We start from the raw sequence: 25,992 nt of genomic DNA, 5'->3' as shown, positions 1-25,992 counted from the left end.
GGGGCCCTTACAAGCCTAGCCAAGAGTTTAGCCTTCCAAAAAAGAAATCAGCACCTGCCACGCCTGTCAATGAGAGACACAGGTGGAAGCCCTGGGACATTGTGGTTTCCCATCCACTCATCAAGATTGTGCTTGAAGAGGGTCAGCGACATACTCTGAAGTGTATGGAAAGTCTATTACAGAGACATGTCAGCCTCTGGGAGACAAATCTGTCTCTCCAGCAGGTTTTGTTAATGTCGCACATTAGATTTAGACCTTTCGAGCAAGTAATGTGTGAGGAGTTAGACTTACGGATATGCAGCATCTTTAGTAGGGCAGGGTCCAAGATTATCTTGCAGGTGAGACAGATCACCTCTAATCAATCTGTAAGATACAGAGTAGAGTGACAGTGACTTCAGCCTGTCCACATTGGAAATACTAAAACACTTTTTTCTACTACTTTATAATATTTTGTACAGCTACTAATATTCTCTTTAATGATATAGATCCAAAATTCCAGTCTCTCCTTGTTTCTTGAACTTCCATCTCGTTTAATCATCATCCCTTTCCACTTTGAATTATATCTTTCTTTCCCCACTGTAGTGTGACCCTGGAGTTAGAATATATAGTAAGGGGGATGTGGGGGGTGTAGCCCCCCCACATAGTTTGGATATATATTAAGTTTAGAAAAGAGGAATTTAATGATTGCAAGTACCCATGTGGATAGTTCAAAATATTTAAAATAGGTGGGGGGCTATGCCCACCACAACCCCTCCCCTTACTATATATATTCTAACTCCAGGGTCACACTACAGTGGGGAAAAGTCCATATATAAAAGTTTCAGTGAATTGTGAACAGTTAAATGGGTTACAGTCAAATGTGCTTTCAGTGAGTAGTCCTAGACCCTTAATTTTATCATGATCCCATAAATATGGGTATCACTGAACCAACTGGTGTGTGGGTACACAGTTTACAGCTATTGCCTTTATTTTACTTTCATTAATCTTTCATCCTGAAAAGACTTGAAACGTCTCAGAATGTTCCACAACACTTGAAATGTGCTTTTCTGGTTTTATCAGGTATAACACAAGATAACCTACAAATAAAACTAATGTTTCTTGATTGCCATACACATCTAAGAATTCAAATGTGCTCTTACCTTAAGTTTACCTTTATTAAATGCACAGACACACACTTGAAATGATGAATGACCCATATCAACAAACACCACGATTTTTGGTTTCTCTTCAGCAGCTGGAAGATCTTGCTTGTAGATTCCATAGTTCAAAGCAACTACAAAAGGAAAAAAAATATAAGAGTACATGCATTCAATTGACAAGTATATACAACACCATTAACCATCACGTCAAAGCCTTACATGAACAAAAGTAGTTTCTCTCTACCGCTATTCTAATGGGGAATTCATGTCCCCATACAAGCTGTAGAATCAACTGCAAACAAACCCGCACCTCTCCTGATCCAGCATTATTAAAGCTCCACAGAATTGACAGGGTTCTTAAGACCTTATTTCCTCTGTCTGCAGTTTCCTTAGCTAGTAATTTTTTGGGCTTCTCTATCTTCCTTTGCCTTTCTCATTTCTAGGACAACGTGAATATCTGAAGAGGGAGTACCCCTCCCATGAAGCAGATGCTATTCTCTGGGATGAAGTCACTTTTTTAAATATTTACAGCAGAGGTGAGAAGACGTCATGGCTGCCCCATACAGAGTCAATGGCAGGCTTTTGGCAGAAACTGTCTTCTGCAAGCAAAACCTTGGTTAAATCATTTCTGTAGGGATGCCATGAACTGCAGAATACACAAATCTAAACTAAAAATCTCACACATTTGAAAAAAAAAAAAAAATGAATCAATACTGATGACAAAACAAATTAAAGCTACTTAAATATTACAACGGCATTGTAAACAAGGAAGAAATGTTTATTGCAGGAAAGCTTTACCTAATGTCACAAAACGTGTCTCCATAGCAAGATGAAGCTTGCATTGTGCTCTTACCTGCAGTGGAGTCATTCATTAGCCTTAGGCAGTTCAATCCCACAATCTGGACAGCATTTAGGACTGATCTCCTTTCGGCATCAGTAAAAAAAGTAGGGACCTGAAATTCAGACAAGACAGTTCTGAAGTCAAAACAGCTGCCACATAAAAGATAAATGAATACCATTACATGGCAATTTCTACTACAAGTAATACAGGTCTCATGTAAATTTGATAACCCTGCTAGCTGTACCCATTCAAGGGAGAGATCCAAACAGTCATCAGCAGTTAAAAATGATTGCAAACCAAGAATTTTCACCACACTAAACTCAAATCTCTTCACAGAGCTCCATATTACAACAACGCTCCATTTAAGAAATTTGAAGTTAAGTTTTTCCTAAGCAGCTGTCAATGAAATCCTTCCAAGCCTTTCTGCTGCTGTAGGAGCAATACAGTTGCACAATGAGCAGCGTTGTCTTACTGATCAACCTTAGCCTACATTAAGTATAGGTCTCTCTTGCTGTCTTGAAGCTACCAGCACAGTCCTGTCAAATGACCACATTCCTTTCCCTAATAAAAAATACAGTAAGAACCTGCTATCATGGACTGGCAGTTTCCCATAATCTCTTTGCCCTGCTCGATGGGCATGGGGATCCTGAGGCAATATAGCAATTGTCTCGTGTATACAGACAACCACTTACTCCTGAAATAAATGCTTTAATGTGAGAGATGTATGAAATTGGAGGCAAGACTCTCACATACAGACAAATCGAACGCCAAACAGGTTGTCAGCACACACACATCATTTCCTTCACTAATTAAAGACATGACACAAACCTACATACGCTGAGGTACTCAATAGTACCTTAACAAAAGGTCAGACACCTCCCAAATGAAAATCACTTGCACACACAACAATGCAAAAAACAACCACGACACACACACCAGTCTCTCAATAAATAAGCTCATAATGTGTAACACAAAACCTAATATACCAGTCATAGGAGACTCCATACCAAGGTTCCCCTCAACGGGCTGGATAAGGAGTAGGTTATGGTTAGCTGCCTGTCAGATGTCAGGATCCGTCAAGTCACTCAACCACAAGTACCAGTACTACTCCATCATAGTCCATGTAGGGGTGAATGACTTGAGACATATCCCTCTGGACTATATGAACAGAGACATGACTGCTCTCAGATTGTGTCTTACAGGCAAGTATAAGCCTATCCTACCTTCTCCAAAGATAATGCTACAACAAACAAAAATTGACTGACTTTAACAATGGGCTTAAGCTTCTAGTGTCAGTCCAAGTGGATCCAATATCTGTCAGCCTGGGAAGATGTAGTCAACAGGCCACAATGCTTTGGCAGAGATTGTCTGCACCTGTCTCCTCTATGCCTTCATATACCGGAAAAAGGCTTTAGGCACTCCTTTTGTACCTTTTTTTAAGCAGTGTCAAAATAACCAACCTCCCAAAATCCTCTCTAGATAAGCTACTGCTGCTTAATGCCGGGAGTTTAAACAAGAAACTGCACTCCCAAAAAGCACTCCTTACACTGGAAGATGCGCACATCTTTGCAGTCACCGAGACATTGTTCAAAGCCACAGTAAGCACCCCGGCCATGCAGGGCTACAATGCTTTCCATATGTTCAGACCACAAACTGAGTGTGAAAGAACCAAAGGTGTATCCATCTTCATGAAGGATAAGTACTTCTTGAGAATGGTCAAACAGTATGACTCTCTTGAGCTACTCCACGTCCAATTAATTATAGGGAAAACTCCCTACCACATCATAGCTAGCTAAAGGTCCCCCATCATGAACCAGGAAAAGAATACCGCTTACCTGGACTTACTGGAGTCGCTTGTCATACAGTCCAACAACTTAACTCATGGGTGATTTTAATTGTCCTACTATCGACTGGGAAACGTACACAACCATACACATGCTGGCTCAGAGGTTCTTGAACTTTGTCAGTCCAAATATTCTGGAACAGCTAGTCAGCATATCCACAAGAGGCTCAAATGTCCTGGACATAGTACTCGCTAACATGGGAAGAGCAATGCACCCCCCACCATGTAATGTCCTCCCTGGTAAGACTGAACTATAACTCAGTCTCGTTTGATGTAACTGTATGGCCAGATACCCCATCACGCTCAAACACACAAATTTTTCCAAGACTAAATTACCTCCTACTAAGTGATGGTATAAAAAGTTTCAAAGTCCCCTCAAACACAGCTAACACAAATTCCTATGCAGAGGAGTATACCAATGTCCTGTATAATCACTTAAGCAGCTGTACAGAATGGACTGTACCCGACTAGATTAAAACTAGGTCTTGCCGATAAAACAAGCCTTCCTGCTAATGCCAAAGAATAAGAAGGAGCTGTTTCAAAAGAGGAAGAAATCCCTCTCTAGCTTAAAAAACAAATTAGAGATCTTGTCAAGTCCTCCAAAACTAATTATGAAGCAAAAATAGCCTCCCTAGCTAAGGATAACCACAAGGCATTCTTTAACTATGTCCAAAATCAAGTTCACCCCCCCCCCCCCGGTCATCCCCCCCAGCATACCTGCCATCCTTCCTCAGCCTATTATCTCAAGAGGGCTGGTCATCTCTGCGCTCTCCAAGGCCAAAAAACACATCAATGGGGCCAAGCAACATTCTAGGCTGCCTTTTAAACAACTTAAAACCTGACCTAGCAGACCCACTTGGACCAATGTTTAACCACAGCCTGCAAACTGACTATGTTCTGGTGGAATGGAAAACAGCAACAATAATTCCTCTGCACAAAGGTGGAATATCCACTGACTCTGGGAATTAGAGCCATACGCTTGACTAAACTCTTCTGTAGAGCTATGGAAAGAATCATTATGGATCTTAACAAGGGCACAGGTAATCTCCAAACTCTGGACCCAACCCACAACTTTGGATTCATTAAGGGTCTGTTACACCTGGCTGACTTCAAGAAAGTCACCAAGGCCCTGGATGAGGGAAAGACAGTGAGCACGCCACCTACCTTAATATAGCCAAGACATCTGACACAATCCCCCACTCACATATTATAGAAAAACTCTCCCAATTGTGAATTAAGCCTTAAGTCACCAGATAGGCAGCCAGATGACTCACTGACAGGACGCATACTGTCAGAGTGAGTAACTTCACCTCTAGCAGAAAGACCAGTCACCAGTGGCATACCACAGGGGTTCTGTGCTGGGCCCTTTACTGTTCAGAATTTATTTTTCAGAAGTTCAGGCAAACGTGGACGGCCTGTGACTGACCAAGTTCGCTGATGACTGCAAATTGGGAGCAATCACAAAGTCTCCCAGTGATGTTAAATATACTGCATAGAGGGTTAACTCGGACAAATGACTGGTGCCAAAACCACAGATTAAAGCTAAATGCAAAAAAAATCCATTATTATTCCCTTTGAGAAAGCCGACACCCCTGTTAATAACATTATAGATAGCACACCCCTAAGTGTACACCCAATGGTACATTATCTGTGTACTCCGGTTGATAGCAATCTGTACTTCAACCACCACGTACCCATGGTAGTAAGGAAATCCTATGTGGTACATCTCATAAGTAAAGGCATCGCATCTAGAAGCAAGGATGTTATAATTCCATGATACTCTGCCCTCATTAGACCAATAATAAAGATACAATGCTCCCTTGTAGTGTATGTATATCACCAGACACCTGCAACAGCTGAAGAGACCACAGAGGTTTCTCACAAAAAAATATAGGGTACAAAAAACAAGTCCTAAGCAGAAGACTGAAACCCCTTGTCACTGTATTCTGTCTCCTACAAGCTGCTAATGGGTGACCTAAGCCTGGCTTACAGGGCAGCCTCTGACCCAGCCCTGATGGAAATGTTGCACATTTGTAAATCAAACTTGCATGAGGGCCACTCACTCCAAGGATCTTAATCTAGCCATGAATATGAACAAATAATGCTGTAGTTATAGCTACATCCTCCTAAGACTGCAACTCCTCTAGAACAAGCTTTCAATTCACGTGAAACACATCTCTTCCCTAACTCCTTTCAAAACACAACCTAGATCAATGGATGGGTGAACGCAAATTCACTCCTGGGGTGGCACCCATGTCCCTCATACACAGAGGCAGTGGGTATGAATTACCCTAGACTCCATCTGCGAACTTCGCTCAACTAACCACTGACAACTGGGGCAACCCAGGCTAAATATGGCTAGGCTTGTAAGGGGTATAGGGTTATTAGCCTAATAACCTACCATGAACCCCTTCATTTCAATGACAGCATCTTTCCAGACATTTAAACTGAGTTCTTTTGTACGTTTTTTTTTTCTCCTGCCCCTGTGCCTGCCAACCATGCCCGCCCACCCCCTTCTAGGCATTTAGGTTAAGCAGGCATTTTTGTATGCTTTTTTTTTGCTCCTGTACCTGCAGACCATTAAGTCTCCACTCGATCAGACATTATGCTGTCTTAGAGGCCACGTCATCCAGGTACCCATAAGGTTGATTTGTGCTATAGCCAGCATCTTGGCAAAGATATAATTTTTATTTATGCTGCAAGTCTCCCCTGGTGGTGATCTGAGCACTTGCATAACTGCTAGAGTTGTGTATGTCCTTCTGTCCTTGTCTGCTCCCCTGCATGACAACCAAGGGCAAACGCCACAGGCTTTGGTGGCAAAGACCACATCTTCTCCACATCAGTAGGCTGTCTCATGATAAGCCTCTGTTCTCCATCTGAGACTCTGTCACTAGAGCAACAGTATTAGCCAGGTGGGAACCAACATGGTATCTCCCCCCCGAACTGTCACACTCATCCTTTCTACGTGGAACCCAAGCCTCTAGTCAAATTCGGTCACCTGAGCTGACGTCAGGGTTTCATTCCCCTAAACTCCTGGCACAGGCTAGACTGAGACTGTTTCAAGGTGATCATCACAGTCTATCATAAACTAAGTCATTGATATGTTGAGAGGAGGGGGTGCACTGTTTACACTGGACCATACATATATATTCATATGTACCTCATGCTTCCCAGTCTAAGCACATCTTCAATCAACAACATATGCAAACTGTATTTACAAGATGCAATGGGGTCTGCAGTGGTCCCTTAATCTCCACCTAGATCTTAAGAGAAGGTTTTAAGCAGAGCCAGCCCCCTTACAAAATGATGGTAAACACTGCTAGTGTTCATTACCACCACTATCACATGGTTTTATACATGACAAACATAAATATTGCCATCGTTAATGAACTAGTTGGTGAATGATTAAGTTAACATTGTAAAGTTTTATGCTGAGTTTGTGGCGCTGTACAAAAAAAAAAAAAGAAGCTAGTTCTGAAGTTAACTCTCAAAAATAGCATGGCTACATTTTTTTTAAAAGCTATATTTACTTAACATGTTTAATGTGATTGGACATTAACAATTTTAAATTGCAATCTATGAACATATACTAAAAAAAAGTATTTGAGTGCTGTTTACATGACAGCCTATTTGTTGAAACTGGGCTGCTTAATCCAAGGCTATGCAGCTTCTGATTTGTGTACCTTAAGGTACAAGTTGGGGGGGGGGGGGGGCGGCTAAGGCAAGCAACCCATGTAATTTCTTTTTTTAATTTTAGCTCCCATTACTTCTAACATTTGACAAACTGAGCATCATGAAGTATAAACATAATTAAAACACATTTTCTCAGCTTTTACACTGCAGTACAGAATTGTCATGAACTCCACAAGACAGCAAGAACATGAAACAAAACAAATGGGTGACAGCATTCCATGATACTGCCCCCTGTATTGTCAGGGGACGTTCACATATGTATACTAAGCAATTTGGAATGCAATTAGGAGTCTAGCCACAACAATTTACCTACTTCCCTTGTTCTGAAGGGACTGGGGGGGGGGGTCATACAGGTGCGAGTCTGCAGCTGCAAATCTGTGTTAGAAATTGACACTGAGACCTACTCTGTTTTATATGGTGTGTGAGCTTATTCCAAAGGTAAGGTATCCTTTGGGTGGGAGTGCCTATCCTTCCAATAAGCTTCTGTTTAAAATTATGGTACACATTTAGGTCCTTAAATTGAGTATTTTTAGTGTTTCCAGTTTCACTAGCCAAGGGTTTAGTAAAATGGACCTTGACCTTGCCTGCAATCATTTCATTCTGATGGAGTATCTAAAGGTAATAACCTAACGCAACCATTTGGAAATAGTCTGCTTAGTCACAGTTTTGTCCCTTCATAAGAAACAAACAATTGATGAGAAGTTCTGAAACATTTCATTCCATTTTGACAAGAGATAGTACCAGAGTTGTTTGTGGACATCAAAGCAATGAAGTATTGTATCTCCCTCATTGTTGGGTTCTGGGGGAGGGTGTGGACAATGAGATGGATAGACTGCCTTAAATTAAAAATGGATACCACTTTAGGTATAAATGGAGGATTAGTTCTTAAAGAAATGCTGTCTCTGTGAAAGATTAGATATGGTTGACACATCATAAGAGCTTGCAGCTTAAGATACTGTTCTTGCAGAAGTCAGAACAATCAGAAAAACAGTTTTCCATGTTAAGAATCTCATGTCAGAGAGGCAAACTTCCTTAAAACTGCAGCAATGACAGGAACCCTGATAGTAGTATCTACAGAGTACAACACATTTCTAACAAAAAGCAGACCTTTTCTCACAAGAGGAAAACAAAGCAAAAATATTACTCATATTTTCACATGTAGTCAAGATAACATATGAACCTGACATATCAGAATTCTAAAAAGTCGCAGAAGCATACATTTTTCCCAAACTTATCAAAAGTGTTCCATCTTTATCAGAAGAAGGATCGGTATTAACAAAATGCGTGGCAGCACCTACAGGCTGGGACTAGCGTATATAACAACTTGAAAGACTGAGGTACTTTGTAAATTCTATCTGCATTCTTAGCAGCAAGTAGGCTGGCTTGTCAGGGAAATCGCAGGTTGTGATTTCTAAGGGACTGAGAAACCTCAATATTTTCCCACAGAAAACAATGGTTCATTCTCGAAATAGTCTCAGAAAAAGATAATTCTTACAGGGAAAAATACTACACTCTTCAGAATATGAATCAGAAACCTGAGGGGGAAAAAAACTGTGCATTTGTCCCTTTACATTCCTTGAAGAGTTTAAAGATGTGAAATCTATACAAGTAAGAGGAATCTTTCTTTTACCCGAAACCACCTTAAAAGAAGGGTCAGACTGCGCAAGATCTTCAGCCAATCCTAATAAATGGTGCCTGTCCAAAGTAACTGACGTGAGAAGCTAAATGTTTAGTTTACTGTCTCTTTCTGACAGGAAAGAGGGGGCAAACACACCTAGTATTGCCAGCAACATCTGCCCCCGGAGATGGGCACAACATTCTGCTCAGATAGGGGCACATTCCCTATCACTTCTCTCACAACTGACAAGAACAGGCCTCCCTTGCCCACTGAGGGGACTCCAACAGTCGCCGAAGGCATGGCTAACCCCTGGATCATGATGGCTACATGGACACCACCAGAAAGATCCAATGAAAAAGATGAGTGGTCTGAGGAACCAGCTTTGGTCCCAATGGCGTCACCCAACTGCAGCTGAGGCAAATTAGCCTGCTGTAGTGGCAAAGGCTACTTAAACTTTCTTTTTGTGGCTGGAAGAAGGTCCAGTTGAGGGACCGGTAGTTTGTTTCACAGTCAAGCAGAAAATAGTGCTAGTTTCCCAGGAAAAGCTTGGCAAAAACGTAACTGCAACCCCCCCCCCCCAACACATACACCACAAAACAGAGTAAAAAGCATGTTAAAAACACATCCCCCAGCCCAAAAAATGTAAAATAAAACACAATTTCTCTAAAGAAAAGAATATTTTTAAACAACTTATCTTTTTACCACTAAAATAAGAGTGAGCTCCTATTTAAGAGTACAAGAAAAAAGTCACAAGACTGTCAAATGAACTACTTTTTACTAGCCTTAAAGTACTTGTTTCTCAGAACAAAATTACCCACCCAGCAATGGAACAGCATTAGCCAAACGATAATCCTTAGAAGTACACAGAGGAGCACTTTTCTCAGCAACAGGACAGCTTGGCACCCAAACCTGTTTTTTTCAGCTCGCGTTAACTAATGGCTTAATGATCTGAGCACATGGAAGTCTCATAGGTTATTACTAGGCCAATGACCACTAGGACCCTTACCAGTCTAGCTGCGCTCCCCAAACCATTTGGGATCCCAAGTATCATAGGGGGGGGGGGTGCATGTTCATGGGCAGGCAGCTAAAGATTTGTAGGAGGTGTTAGTTAGAATATTACTTTCCTAATTGATGGCCTCTGTATAAGGGACAGGGGGGGGGGGGCAGGGGTATATTTACGATTTCCCATCCAATTGGGAAGGTTTTGTTTAAATGGAGTCAGGGATGAACTCTGTTTTACATGTATGGGAAGCCCATTCCATTGTGTGGGGATCCTTTTGGACACGAGTCTCCCCAGTACATTCTGTTTATGTCACAAGTGAAGTTCATATCCCTGGATCTAGTGTTACTGGTGCTGTTTGTTTTGTGCAAGTGCAACAGATCTATCAGGGCAGGGTCTGAGGGATCCCTGTAAACAAGGCAAAGATTTCCCTCTTAGCAACGTGTACGACACTGAATAGAGAGAGCCTTTCGTTGATCAGTGTAGGACAGGGAATTCATGCCCTAAATTCTCCTGGTGTGAAACCTTTGCGGGCATTCCAACTGCTCCAATTTGCCAAGGGGGAGCACTGTGTTCTATGATAGGTCTGAAAAGAGAAAAGTACAGTGCTGCTGTAACTTCCTTAGGCCTGGATGCCATACCCTTACTTGTAAGCTGGGCAACAAAGAATGATTTTCTTATCTTAGCTACAGGTTGGTCAAATGCCAGACTGCTGTCTACATATGTTCCAAGATCCCTTACTACTGGGTCGACTCTTAGGGGGATTTTTTTTATCAATGGAGTAATTATCCTGGGTTGACAGTTTCTCCAAAGGGGATTACGATGCATTTTTTGGCACCGAGTTTTAAGCCATGGCATTAGCGCCAGCTATTTGCCTGTGTTAAACCCACTTGCAAGATGAAGAAGTTATGTACTTACTATAACATTCCATGTTTGTAGTCCATCTCGCCTCCATTCTTGCTGGATGGGTTTGGAGCCAACTCTCGGCTCCGACTCTGCCGATACTAAAGCTCAAGAGCTTTTACTGGCCCGAGGCTAACCCCTATCCCATGGTGTATCATGGCAATTCCCCAGATCTTGTTTGTTAGAAAGTAACTACATACATAATAGTAATGAACTATCAATAACTATGCACATACAAACAGAATACTTTGTATTACTATCCATGCCATGTGGACAGACAACTACAATAAGGTCAGACAGTATAATGGATAGTCCACCAGTTCCTCCAGGATACAGGAAGGGAGAAGGATGGTGGTACACAAGAATGTAGGTGAGATGGACTACAAACATGGAACGTTATGGCAAATACACAACTTCTTTATGTTATGTAGTCCTATCTCGCAGTAATTCTTGCTGGATGGGACAGCATCCCTACCACCTTTACCCCGGGTGGCTCAGGCAAATAGACTCTTCAGAAGAGTGGACCCAAAGGATGACCTGTCCTGGGAGGCCAAATCCAATTTGTAATGAGTGACAAAGGTATGAGGTCTTGCCCAAGTAGCTGCTGCACAAATAGTATCAATTGGGAGTTTTGATCTAAAGGCATATGAAGTTGATACTGCCCTGGTTGAATGGCCTTTTACTTTAGCAGGTAGTTGTTTCCCAGCAGTTTTGTAAGCAAATGAGATGCAGTCTGAAAGCCATTGATACAAAGTGACCTTGGAAACGAGCAAGCCTTCGTTTTTGTCCGAGAAGGAAACAACTGGTCCAAGTTCCGAAAATCTTTAGTCCTGTGCAGGTAAAAATCGGAGAATTCTGTGGACATCCAAATGGTGTAGTCTGCATTCTGATTTGTTACTGTAATTTCGGAAGAATACTGGTAAATTCAATAGCTGTGTTTAGATTATGTTTGGAACATACCTTAGGGAGAAAGGAAGGATTAGTTCTGAGGGAGACTATATCCTTGTGGAATATAATATAAGGAGGTTGAATGGTGAAGGCTTGCAATTCTGAAACCCTCCTAGCAGATGTTATAGCAGCTAAGAACAATGTCTTCCAGGACAACAATGTCAAGTCAGATGAAGAAGATGGTTCAAAAGGTGGAGAAATCAATGAGGTCAGAACTAAGTTAAAGTCCCAGGGCTCTGGGGGTTGCCCGATTGGAGGTCTGATAAGGACTCCTTTAAAAAAGGTTTTGCATGAAGAGTGGGACATAAATGGGTTTCCCATGTTCCCAAAATGATAATTAGAGATGGCAGCTAACTGAACTCTAATGGTAGCAGCTGCAGCTCCTTCTTGAAAATTAGATGCAAGGAAGGACAAGATAGACTCTGGGAACTGAGTAGGGATCTATGCCTTGTTTAGCTTACCAAATGGAAAACCTTTTCAATTTAATGGAATATAAATTTCCTGGTGGAAGGTTTGTGTGAAGAAATCAGGATGTGTTTAACTGTAGGAGAAAGGGAAATACACCTGGCTATTCTTGGAACTGGAGCAGCCATGCTGTCAATTTCTGTGTTTGGATGGTAGGATGGAACTGTCCTGACTGATGAATTAGGAGGTCTGGAGATGGTTCCAGAATCCATGGTTCCTCCAAGAGATAGGGCCACAGGAAGGGGAACCAGACTTGGCGAGGCCAGTAAGGAGCAATGAGGATCAGGGTACTCTTCAGTTTTGCTTTCTGAATCACTTTTGTTATGAGAGGAAAGGGTGGAAAAGCATAAAGGAGTCCCAGAGGCCAACTGTGGACCAGAGCATCCCTGGATGACATCCTCAGATGGGGACTTGGGGCGAAGTAGCTGCTGCATTTGGTGTTCATGTACATGGCAAATAGGCTGCAGCAAGGCTGGCCCCATTTTCGGAAAATCTCTTCCGCAACTTCTGTTTTCAGGGAACACTCATGAGGCATCAGAATTGCTTGACTCAGTTTGTCTGCTATCACATTGGACTTTCCCAGAATCTGTGTTGCTACCAGAAGGCGCTGAGTGTCCATCGCCCATTTCCATACTCTTACAGCCTCTCGACAAAGTGGGCAAGATTTGGTCCCCCCCTTGCTTGTTTATGTACCACACTACAGACATGTTGTCTGACTGAATCGCAATTGTCCCGGTGGGAAGAACTGTGCAGTGCTTGCAATGCATGTAGCATCGCTCTCATCTCCAAAACATTTATGTGCAAGTGGTTCTCATGATCCTGCCAGATACCTTGGACAGCCATTCCCAGAAAATGCCCCCCCCCCACCCTACCTGGGAAGCATCTGTGGTCAAGACTGCATTTTGTTGGAGGGGAGCAAGTGGACGACCTAGATGAAGCTGATCAGTATGTAACCACCATGTTAGAGCCTTCTTGCAGGAGTTTGTGATGAGTATTTGGTGAGACAAGGGGAGATCCTGCATTGACCACTGGGCAAATAGTAGCCACCGAAGTACTCATGTGTAGACGGGCTAGGGGAACCAAGTGAATGGTGGAAGCCATAGTCTCTAGAACCTGAAGGACTATCCTGGCCTGTACTTTGCCTTTTTTCAGCAAGAATCTGACTTGTTTGTGCAACAATTCTATCCTTTCTGGTGTCAGTTTTCCTGTCATGGTGGTTGAGTCTATGTATGAGCCTAAGAAGACAATGTGCTGCGATGGAGAGAAGGCGGATTATTTTAGATTTATTGTACTCCATAATCTGGCACACAAGGATAGAGTCTCATCCCTGGTTGGGATTAGTTGGTGCTTAGTGGTAGCAGTGAGGAGCCAGTCGTCTAGCTACGGAAACACCTGGAATCCTAGATGTCTCAGGTGAGCTGTTACCACTGCCATGCATTTGGTGAACACTCTGGGGGCTGTAGTGAGGCCAAAGGGCAGTGTTTAAAATTGAAAATGACTGGCTCCTAGCCAAAAGCGTAGAGGTCTTCCGGAGCACCTGTCCATTTTGATATGGTAGTACACATCCTGAAGATCTATGGAGCACATCCAATTGTCTTTCCCAATAAAGGGAAATATTGGCTGCAGAGTGATCATACGGCACTTCGATTTCTTTACAGACTTAGAGTTTGCTGAAATCTAGAATTGATCTACAGTCCCCGGTCTTTTTTAGAACTAAAAAGAATCATGAGCAAGTTCCAGATCCTGTTTGCTTTGTGGGGACTTCATGGATGACTCTTTCTTGAAGCAACGAGATGACCACTGATGTTGCGTGGTCTAATTGAATGGGTGGCACATCTGGTAAAGACCGATTTAGCAGGGGATCGGAAACAAAGGGAATGAGGTAACCTCTGGAAATTAGATTTTGTACCAAACAATCTTAGGAAATTTAAAGCCAGGCGCATGGGTACAGTGAGAAACGACCCCCGGCCGACTCCAGAGACGGAGTGTCGAGCAACTCCTCAGGGGTGATGGAAGGGATGATCAGAGAAAGCATCTCTATCCCTGATGTTGCAGACCCCCTCTGCAATGAGCATGGTGTCTTCCATTATATCCTCCCCCTCTGCCTCTAGGGGAGGGCTGTTGACCTTGTGCCTGAGGGAAACCTTTCTGGGATTTGTGGAACCACATTTTCCCTCCTGTATGACCCTTGGGATAGGGTCTAGAAGGAAGGGAGAAACAGACTCCGACAGCAGATAAGGTTTTCCCTTCCTGCTCGCACCTGGTCAAAGTCTTTTACCTGAGGTCCAAAAAAAAAAAAAAGAGTTGAACCATCAAAGGGGACGTTGGTAAAGGAAGACTTAAAGGATTCCGTAAAGTTGCATAGATGCATCCAGGAATGTCTCCTAAGAGAAATTCCTGCTACGGCTGCCCTGCTCGCTCCATCAGCTGTATAGTAGTCAGCCTCATGGAGGAGTTAGCGATAGATCTATGAGTGGAGAGCTGCACAGATACCTTGTCCGTGGATCCCAAAGCTACTGAACCCTGAAGGGCATCTCCCAACTCTTTCAGGAGATCCCTTTGAAGTCTAGTAAAATGGGACAGGTAATTCAGCGATCGTAAGGTAAATGCCGCTGAAGAGAAGGTACGTTTTCCATACTTATCCATCGTCCTAGACTTTAGTAGGAGGATGGATATTTGAAGAGGTCTCTGACAACTCCTTTTTAGTGGCCGCTGCTACCACCACAGCATCTACAGGAACTCCCTTGGAAAGAAAGGATCTGTCTTCTGGAGCGGTCATAAATTTGTTTGGCCTCCTCAGGACCTGCTCCACTGTGTCCGGGGAGGTCCAAGCTTTCCGGGATATGACTGCCAAAAGTTGGTCATATGGGATGTCACCCAGGAGGTGGAAGGTCGGGAACCAAAGGCCTCAAGGTACACCGATTCGTTCTCAGTAGGGTTAGAGGTCTTCCAATCGCCCCTCTAAGGATTTCAAGGATGTCTGCAAACGAGACCTCCTCAGTGGGGGGATCTTGGGGACCTTTCCAACTCATCCAAATCAGTGTCTGACGTGACAGACTCAGGTGAGTCGATGTGCTTCCTCTTACAAAGACTCTTCCGAGAGACCTCTCCAGTGGGATATTCTGGGGAGGTCTTGGAAGAGGGGACACTCCAATGGCGGTTCCTTGAGTCTCTGGTTCCCTATGCTGAGGGGCAAGTGGGGGAGAAGAGGTTGCTACCGGCTGCTGGAGGGACATCGGCTCCAAAGGCAGGGTTTTGGCACAGGACAAAGCTTTTTCTATTGCTTCAAAGGCCTTACCGCCCTGCTCTGAAGAAGCCCTCCGCTCCGAAGAAATGGAAGGTCGGCTTCGTGCAGGAGGGACAGGTTCTGAAGCAGACTGGGAATCGAGCTCAGTTGAGCCGAAGCAACGAGAGGGAGGGTCGGTTCCGAAGAAAAAAAACAGGGTGACTGTCCCTCTCGGAGTCGACTCGAGAGCGTCGGCTCCCAGACCCCTCGGTTCCAGACTGAGCTGATGAGGATAGAGTTCAGTTCTGAGGAAGCAGGAAGAATTCTCGGAACCGAAGGATCCAGCACAGAAGGACCCGAAGGGTTAGACTCAGAGTGAAGCAGTCGGAAGAGGAGCAGTAGCCTGAAGATGGGACAGCTCTGAAGTCTCTGGGTCTGAAAGAGCTAACTTTTTAGCCACCGCCGGGTTACAGAGCAGCCTCTTCACCACCCGCTCGATATCCTCCTCAGAAAGTGACCTGGAGGAACAGGTGGGGATAGGAGATCTCCTCCTTTCCAAAATAGGAGATCTCAGGGCTGGTGAGATGAGATCCAAAACAGTTGAGTGTCTTGATAAAGAAGGTTGTCTCGGCACCCAAGAAACAGACGTCACCGAGACAGAAGCAGAATCAAAGCCAGAACCCCTCGGCTCCGTCACTTTAGACTTCTTTGATGGTTCCAAAGCTGGAACCGATGGAGATTTTCTTTTAAGAGTTTTGGGAAATGTCTGACCAAATTCCAGCTGTTCCTGGAAGGAACTAGTCATAAGACCCCTGTCTATCAGTTTTCATTTTCTTTCATTAAGAACCCTAGTAATAAAGGCATGGCAAAGTACAGGGTTCTTGTAAATGAGCCTCTCCAAGACAATACACACAGCTGCTGTTGACTGTCAGACATTTTTTGAGAACACTTGTCGCATTTTTTAAACCCAGAAGGGCGGTGTTCTTTTTGTGATTTCTGTCTTTATCTTTGGACATTTTCCTGGTAATAGATAACAATACAATCCAACAATAACAAGGCAAAGTACCAATAACGAAGGAAGAAGAAATATACATACATACATACATACATACACATATATATATATATATATATATATATATATATATATATATATATATATATATATATATATATATATTTTTTTTTTGTTATTAAGGGAAAGGAGGACTCGCACTCAGAGAGGAAGGCCCTTTAACTAAAACGGGCCGCACAATCCTCAAGAAAAGGGGAAAGAGGGAGCAAACTCCCTCAATCACAGGTAATAGGTAAAACTCTTACTATAGAATAATAAAAGAAAATTAGACAAAAATATCAAATATTATCGAAAAAATATGCTACTTAGCCAACAAGCCAGTAAGGAGACCACCTTGAAGCTTTCGCAGCAAACTAAATCTGGGGAATTGCCATGATGCACCATGGGATAGGGGTTAGCCTCGAGCTTTAGTATCAGCAGAGTCGGAGCCGAGAATCTGCTCCGAACCCATCCAGCAAGAATTACGGTGAGATAGGACTACATAACATGTTTGCATTTTGCAGGAAATCTATAATAGCTCCCATTTTACAGTCATCTGCAAACTGGATGAGTCAAGGAGTTTAACATTGTCATCTACTTCTCGGAAATCAAGGCTAAAGAAGAGCAGTCCCAACACAGAGCCCTGGGGAACTCCACTGGTAACCGGTCTCTTTATGGAGGTGGTCTCACCAATCCTAATTTCTTGCATGCTGTCTCTGTGAGCTAGCCAGCAATCCAGCGAGTTATGCAAGGTCTATTCCTAAATCAGAGAGCTTGTTAACAGTGCCCAAGTTGGGTATTGTATTAAATGCATTAGCCAGGTCAAGATATGCAGTATGTACTGCTTTACCCTCTTCCATTGCCTTGGTGACCCTCTCAAAGACGTCTACAAGATTAGCTAGACACGACCTTCCCATAAAGGGAATCTGGATAGGTCCAATGTCTGTACACTGGCAATGCCCTTGTTTATCATTTCCAGGATAACTTGTTCCATGGCTTCCCAAATTAGGTTTGTTAGACTGATAGGCCTGTAGTTCCTTGGGTCAGTTGATGGTTTGCCCTGAGGCTTTGGAAGTTGGCCTGCTTTTATATCCTATGTAAAATATAACTCATATAATTTAAGCTACTGCAGGAGTAATCAATATTAATAACATTTACTGTTGCCTAGGCTAAAAAAAGAGAGTCAACACAGTGATCTTTGGAAAGTCTGTCTGAGTCTTCAGAATGACCTTTGGATATCAGTGGAGAGGGTGGTTAACCATATAGGAACATTCCCATTCCCATCCAAGGAAATGAGAATGCATCTGTGTCACAGGACTTCTTGCAAGGATCCTGGAACATACTATTGCTAGCTGACTGTTGTGAATTGAGGCAAGTAGAGCTATCTGAGGTGCCCCTCACAGCTGGATCAATTCCTAGAAGTCCACGGATTCAGTTCCTATTTGGGAGGGTCTGTCCCGATTCTGCTGAGCTTGCCAGCAACAGAATTTTGACCGGATGAGAAGTAATATGCATATAGAGGGAGAGTCTGTGCTGTAACATTATATCCCAGGCTACCATGGCTAGTTTACACAGAGGTTAAGATCTGGTTCCTCCTTGTTGTCTGCAACCAGATTTAATTGTCCTGAGGGTCACAGATGATTGACAGCATTTATTTCTGCAAACACTTCCTTTATATCTGTGTGTTTTCATCTGTAGTTTTTTTTCCAAAGACCATACATTTTTACTCCCACAGACACTGCTCCCAAAATAAAGTCTGAGGTGTCTGTAGTTAGACTGCTCCAGACTGGAAGGGAAAATGGGAGACAAAGTCAAAGGATGTTTAAGCTGGGACTATACTGATTTTAAGGTCCCACTGCATTTTTCTCACAGGGAGTCTGGCTACAGGAATAATGAGAAACACTGATACCTCAAATCCTGTTATCTTAAAAAATCCCCTTACTGAGGCCCTGGGCTAAGTGAAAAAACGCAGGAAATAACTAGACATAGATACACAGAGCTACATTTTCCTGTGCAAGAAAAGCTCTCTGAACTAAGGCATCTAAAATAGGTCGGAGCTGAAGTAATTTTTAAGGTTCTCACATTCATAGGAAGTGAAACTGGCATTTTTTCCATCAGAAAATACAGTGAAAACAATTATCCAAGCTCCCAATTTAAAACAAATTTGTTTTTCCTAATTAAAACTTGATTTAAACAATTTTGCCCCACAAAAGTAAAAAAAACACTTCACAGTAAAAAGTAACTAAAAGTCATAACAGTTCGTAAAAAAAAAATCCTAATGTAAAATATCTGTTGACAGATAGTTAAAAATAAAATGCTGAAGGTTTTCCTCCAAAGGGAACTTATCTGCACTACAAAAAAAAATAAATGCACTTTTAGCCCATCTTTAATCCTCAAAAGCCCCCCAAAAAGAGCACTCTTCAGCAAGAGGAGTGCTCTAAAGGGGTTGGATCTCAAATCGGTTGTTTTTCTTCAGCCCCTTTTGAGCTGGTTACAGTTTGGGCATGTAGAAGGTGCCCTGAAGCTTTTGAAGCTGGCTGTTATATCCTTGGCAGGATATAATGCATACAGCTAAGGCTACTGCAACAGTGATCAAATGATCAACATCAGATATTCTCCTAAACAGCGTATGTTTTGTAAAAGTGCAAATCACATCTTTGTTTACTTACCGATATGACACAATCGGTCACAGATTTCTTTAGGTTGCTCTCTGCGGTTTCCTTCAATTTACTTAGCAGCATGGCAGTGATCTGCTCCACACTGAACCGATGTGGTTCATCCATGTACATCACCTGTGTGGAAGTAATAGAACAGATTACAACCCAGTCATCGCCTTGTAAGGAATACTAGTCAATACCAAAAAACAGATTTAAGATTTTTAAACTAAATGGAGCAATCAAAATTTTCAGGCATCATGCCACTTTTACACAAATATTTAACTTCCAAAATTCATTCAGGCACCTGACCGTTTCAGCCTGTTCCATTTTCACTCAAAAACCTACCTGCTCCACAGTAACTAAGAAACTCTTGTAGCTATGCATACCTACAAACCAACTTACTCCAACTTTCTGACCATCAAAATACTTTAAATGCAAACCCATCAAACCAATCCCTTCCACCCCAGCAAAAGCAGATAACGGATGTTTACTAAGCAGATACTGTATTGAACAAAACATTTCAACCATGCTCGAATATTATTTTAAAAATCGACAATTTTCACAGCACGTGTACAGAAAAAATCCATATAAAAATTCTTATTTGTATTTTTCCATTATACTTTTGGGACATTTACTGACTTGAAATGCAAGTGAAATGCCAGTAACTACTTTGTGGAACTTTCTCTTTGTGATTCATCTGAAAAGACACCCCCACCCATCACAGCTATCCTGATCAAATATAATGGTCTGGCAACTGCCAAGTACATCAACATGAAATGTAAATTTGACATCAACTCAAGACTACTGGAAAATTTCAATATTGCAAGTAAAAGGGGAAAAAAATGAAAGCTGCAGCACTGTGCAACTCTCCACCATCACCACCATGAAGACACAGTACAAACACTTAGGCAGAAAATTTAATGCCACTGAGCACACCAATAAGAGTAAGGGGCTCCTTGGTCTAAAGTCTACAGCTCAGCACTGTCAAACATTCTTCCAAACACACTTGTCATGTTCTGTTAACTGAGATTAAAGTGTCACCTGCAAGACAGCTAAGATCAGGTTAAGTCCAGATTTTCGCTTTTTGCCACACTACCTGGCAGCCAAACTTGCCCAAAATGTCCTTTAGCTTCTTCACTCCCTTGTACAGTGTATACCTAGCATAAAGGTGACAGATGTCCATGAGGCCATCATGTATGCAGCCATAAGTATATCTAAAACAAGCATGTAAGTGCATTGTAACAATACTGCAATTCTAAAAATTGTACATCTTGTCTGACAGTTACAAATATATTAAGACTATCGTGTGTGCAACTGCTTAAAATGTGTACTTGCTTAAAATGTATATTTGGACAATGGTAACAACAAAAATAATGCACAGCAGTCACTGTACGATCTGAAGGGAAATTTCATTAATCCCCAGGATGAGCCTTAAAATAGTCCAGTAGGATCAGCGCTCAAACCCGGTCAAAAAATATATATGATAAAATGAAGAAAATTAAATGTTGGAGATGTAACTGCGATTCAGATACAGATTGGATTCATATGGTATCAAAATGTAAATTGGTTGTATCTTTTTGGAACAAATTTAAAATTTTCTCCCAGGCTTTATGGGCAGATAAATGTAATATATAGGATTCACTTATTTTGTTCAATGCACCAGTGCCAGATGTTGTCCCTAGATCACAGCTGCCTCTCCTTTGGTCGGTTTTATCAATAGCTAGAAAAGTACTCACTAAAAAGTGGAAGTGAAACTGCTTTATCCTTTAATGATTTCAGTACAGTGAGATCATATTTTGATTTCAGACACTCCTACCATTCCCATCTGTTCAGCCCTATCCTAACACTATCCTAGTATAGTCTCATTAGCTTATCCTGCATAATACAGAGAGAACATTTCAGTAGACATACCCACTTAGGCCCTGAACTTGTCTGATTGAAAACTGCTGTAACAGGGCTCAGTTCTGAGGTTTTTTACTGGTTAATTGGGTAATTTGTTCAAATCAGTTTGCTTGCTTTCTATTGTTATATATAAAACCAACAATTTGTACTTTATCTGCTTTTACTGTATTTGTGTTTCTTCCTACTTTATTACCTGATCTTGGCTTTCGCCTCTTCTTAAAAGTACTCAATTGTGTTAATTCTGCTTGGTAGTAGCCTGATTAAATTGTAACTGTTATTCTAAGTCTTTTGGTTATTGCACTTGGGCTTCAGACCAGTTGTTTTACATTAAGAAGGTCTGTGGACTGCATTGTTGTGGCAGGACAGGTAGCTTACATCCTTCTAAGTTGGGAATTGCTGACTGAAGGCTCAGTGTCAGTTATTCTAAAAGTGTATTAGTTCTGGTTTAAGCACTTGGGCTCCAGGCCAGTTATTTTACATTAAGATGGTTTATGGTCTGCACTCTTGTGGGAGAAGAGTCTAGATTCTGCCCTTCTGAGCTGGGAATTTCTGGTTAAAGGCTTACTTGTGCCTGCTCATTTGAACTGTTTTTTTCTGATACTGGTGCACCTTGTCTGCTATACCAGACTATATTCAGGCCTGCTGAATCTAGCTTTGTTTGTATAAACTTGAGCACTAATTTAGGCCATCTTTTTTGGAGAAGGTTCCCCTGCACCCTCGTGGCAGGACTGTGCAGTTAGAACTTGTCAGATTGAAGACTGCTGGAACAGGGCTCAGTTTTGAGTTTTTTTTACTAGTTAATTGGGTAATTTGTTTAAAATCAGTTTGCTCGTTTCCCATTATATATATATATATATATATATATATATATATATATATATATATATATAAATTGCACTTTATTCATCTGCTTTTACTGTAATTGTGTTTATTCCTACTTTATTACCTTATTTTGCTTGTGCTTCTTAAAAAGTACTCAACTGTATTATTCTGCTACATTTATTACTGCTTGGTAGTAGCCCGATTAAATTGTAACTGTTATTCTAAGCCTTTTGGTTTAAACACTTGGGCTTCAGACCAGTTTTACATTAAGAAGGTTTGTGGACTGCATTGTTGCAGCAGGACAGGTAGCTTACATCCTTCTAAGTTGGGAATTGCTGACTGAACGCTTAGTGTCTGTTATTCTAAAAGTGTATTAGTTCTGGTTTAAGCACTTTGGCTCCAGGACAGTTATTTTACATTAAGAAGGTTTGTAGTCTGCACTCTTGTGGGAGGAGAGGCTAGATTCTGCCCTACTGAGCTGGGAATTTCTGGTTAAAGGCTTATTGTTTCTACTTATTTGATCTGTTTCTTTATGAAATTTGTGCGCCTTGTTTGCTGCAGCCCAGAAGTTAGTAGCTTACTGGCCATTTTGGGTAATTTCTCCTTCATTTCTGGCAAACTTTCAACTTAAGCACTCAAACCATTCATTTCACAGCCCAGCACTTGCTCAAAACTCATAGCAAGCACTAATTAATCCTAGCACTAGACCCCCTATACTGTCCAGAAGAACAAAGCTCTCTATTCGTCCCTACCAGCTAATCAGTAAAACATCTCACTTTACCTATTCAGGCATGTCCAAAGGGCAGTTTCATGTGTGCTCTCCAGTCCAACTGGTGAATCTGGGCATTTTGAGGCAATGTTACAACTGCCTCATGTACACAGACAACCCTCTCCCTCCTACCACCAAACACCAATATATGCGAGAGGTGCAATTATACAGCCAAACTGGAAGAAAAGCTCTCTCAACCCAAAAATGGAACTGACAGTCAAGAGGAGAAGAAAAATACTTGCAACACACCACCAGTCTCACAGAGACCTACTAAACCAACAACGGCAAATAACACACACAAATACACAAAAACATACTCAGAGGCTCTAAATAAAAATCTGCAAAAGCAACAGAGACCTCCAAAGCAGATACCCAAGCAACCTCCACACCCCATCACAAACCATGAAACACACACTTCACATAATCAGTGTACCACGAAATCACAGCCCTTAAGGCAAAATAACATACCCAACACACTAGTAATAGGTGACTCTATAGTCAGGCACACTGATGTCCCACTAACTAGGCTGGAAAAGGAAAAGGTTACAGTTAGCTGCCTGTCGGGCGCCAGAATCCACCACATAACACAAGCACTCAGGTCACTCCAGAACAAGTACAAATACGACTCTGTCATTGTCCAGGTTGGTGTTAATGCCCCGAGACATACCTCCCTGGACTTCATGAAAACATGGAAGAGCTCTCTGATCACGTAGCCCAGGCCAGTATGACCCTGACCCTGAGGAGCATCCTGCCCTCACTAAGAATGATGCCACCGTATAAAGAAAAAATTATAAATTTCAACAATTGGCTAAGTTTCTGGTGTCATTCAAAGGGGATCCAGTGTCTGTCCACCTGGGATGACATGCTCGATAAGCCACGTTGCTTCACAAGAGATGGCTTGCACCTGTCACCCTTAGGCTTTCAAATACTGGCCAAGGCTTTTGCCGCCCCCATAGTGCCTTTTTTAGGCAAGGCTCAAAAGACAAACCCACCACCGTAAATAGCACAAGTAACCAAAAACTGAGGGTAATGCTACTCAACGCCAGAATTCTAAACCTCAAAATGTATGCACTCGAGGCACTCCTCAGTATGGAGAACATTGATTATATGTGCAGTAACAGAAACCTGGTTTAAGACTCCTGAGTATCAATATTCATCAAGGATACCCACACCTCCAGGTTAGTGGCACAGCACAATGCCTCAGAGATCATCCATGTGCAACTAACAACGGGCAAAACTGCAATTAAAATTGTAGCTTGCTACAGATCACCCAGCATGACCCAGGACCCCCCATTCCACATTTCTGGAGACACTGGAAAATATGAAGGTCCTACCAAATGCCCTAATATTGGGTGATTTCAATTACCCAAACATTAACTGGGAGAACTACTCAAGTACAAATTCCCTTGCCCAATGCTTCCTAGAATTTATAAACTCGAATGCCCTGGATCAACTGGTCAACACCCCCACCAGAGATGACAACATATAGAACCTGGTCATCACCAACATGGGCGACCGGTGTTCTACACCGGAGGTCAAACCCTCGCTGGTTAGATCAGATCATAGACTAATCACTCTGGATATCCACATTCCGCCCCCACCCCCAATCAAGGAAACCGTGAAAAACTTTTCAAAAGCAAACTTCACATTACTTAAGACCAAGGTGGAAAGGTTCACAGCCCCCATGCTAAAGGGCAATGCTGTCCAAGCTGCTGAATCCCTTACAAAGGCACTCTGAGCACCTGCAAGAATGCATGGATCATGTTATCCCAAGCAAAAACAAGACTCACTCCTCCAAGAAAAGGAAATCAGTCTGGTGGACCACTGCCATAAACAAGCTATACAATAGGAGGAAACTAGTGCAGAAAATAGTAAAATCCCATGAAGGAAAGACATCCCTGATTAGTATTATCAGGTAACTATGATCTCTCATAAAATCACCAAGGCTAGCTTTGAAAGAAAAATTGCCAAGGACTCCAAAGATAACCACAAAGCGTTCTTTAGCTATGTCAAGAACCTAAGTGCAATTACTCACACATAGGTTAAAACAGCCCTAACCAATGCCAAAAATACAGCTTCAATGGGACCAGGCTGAGTCTTAAATGAGCTTCAAAATGAACTAACCCCTCACCTAAACACACTGTTCAAACTCAGCCTCTCTACAAGCTACGTACCCATAGAGTGGCGCACAGCAACCATTATCCCACTCCACAAAGGTGGAGCCACAACAGACCCCGAGAACTATCACCCTATAAGCCTGACTAGCCTGGTCTGCAAGGTTATGGGGTGCATCATCATGGAATTCATTAACAGAGACATTGGGAGCCTTCAAACATTGGACCCTACCCAGTTTGGCTTTAAGGGCAGATCATGCCTCCTAAACCTGGTGGACTTTTTTGAGATAGTTACAAAGTCTTTAGACAAGGGAAAGGAGGTCCACAAAGCCTACCTAGACCTCGCAAAGGCTTTCGACACCATTCCCCATTCTGGTATTACAGACAAGCTCAACAGCCTGAACATAAACCTCTACGTCATGAGATGGGTTGCCAATTGGCTCATGGATAGAACCCACACAGTGAGAGTTGCAGGCTCTAGGTCCGACTCTAAACCAGTTACAAGTGGTGTCCCCTAGGGCTCAGTCCTGGTACCCCTCCTGTTCGGTATATACTTCTCAGAGGTACAGGTAAGCACAGGAGGACTATGGCTGACCAAGTTCACAGACGACTGCAAACGTGGGGCCATAATGGACACTACGGCTGATACAGACCTCCTCCAGAAGGGTCTCACCGAGACGGATACCTGGTGTCAAAATAATGGCCTCAAGCTAAATGTCAAAAAGTGCAGTGTCATCCACTTTGGAAAAAACAAAGTACCCGCGAACTACCACATATGTGGTAGTCCACTAAATACAGAAAATGTAATAAGGGATCTGGGGACCCAAGTAGATAGTAATCTCTCCTTTGATAATCATATTGCCAAGGTGGTTAGAAAATCCTTCTATGTGGCCCACCTAATCACAAAAGGGTTCGCATCTAGAACAAAAGAGGTTATTGTGCCCCTCTACTCATCACTCATCAGACCCATCATGAGTGCAACGCCCCATTTGGGATGT

At 42.4% G+C, this 25,992-nt stretch overlaps 1 protein-coding gene across 1 annotated transcript in view; it reads right to left on the bottom strand.

Annotated features, from left to right (window-relative positions):
- HSPH1 (heat shock protein family H (Hsp110) member 1) overlaps positions 1 to 25,992 on the bottom strand; it is a 322,955-nt gene that overhangs the window by 222,141 nt on the left and 74,822 nt on the right. The window contains exons 4-6 of the mRNA XM_044073239.1: positions 19,400 to 19,522; positions 1,993 to 2,092; positions 1,140 to 1,273 (exon numbers count right to left, since the gene is read on the bottom strand). Coding sequence (XP_043929174.1) covers positions 1,140 to 1,273; positions 1,993 to 2,092; positions 19,400 to 19,522 — 357 coding nt within the window. The remainder of the gene's footprint in view (positions 1 to 1,139; positions 1,274 to 1,992; positions 2,093 to 19,399; positions 19,523 to 25,992) is intronic.

Source organism: Protopterus annectens, chromosome 5.part1, assembly GCF_019279795.1.
Source record: "Protopterus annectens isolate FY-2018-M chromosome 5.part1, PAN1.0, whole genome shotgun sequence".
In the NCBI taxonomy this organism is placed as follows: Eukaryota; Metazoa; Chordata; order Ceratodontiformes; family Protopteridae; genus Protopterus; species Protopterus annectens.
Note: the sequence above shows the minus strand (reverse complement) of the source record. Positions and strands in the feature narration are given on the sequence as shown.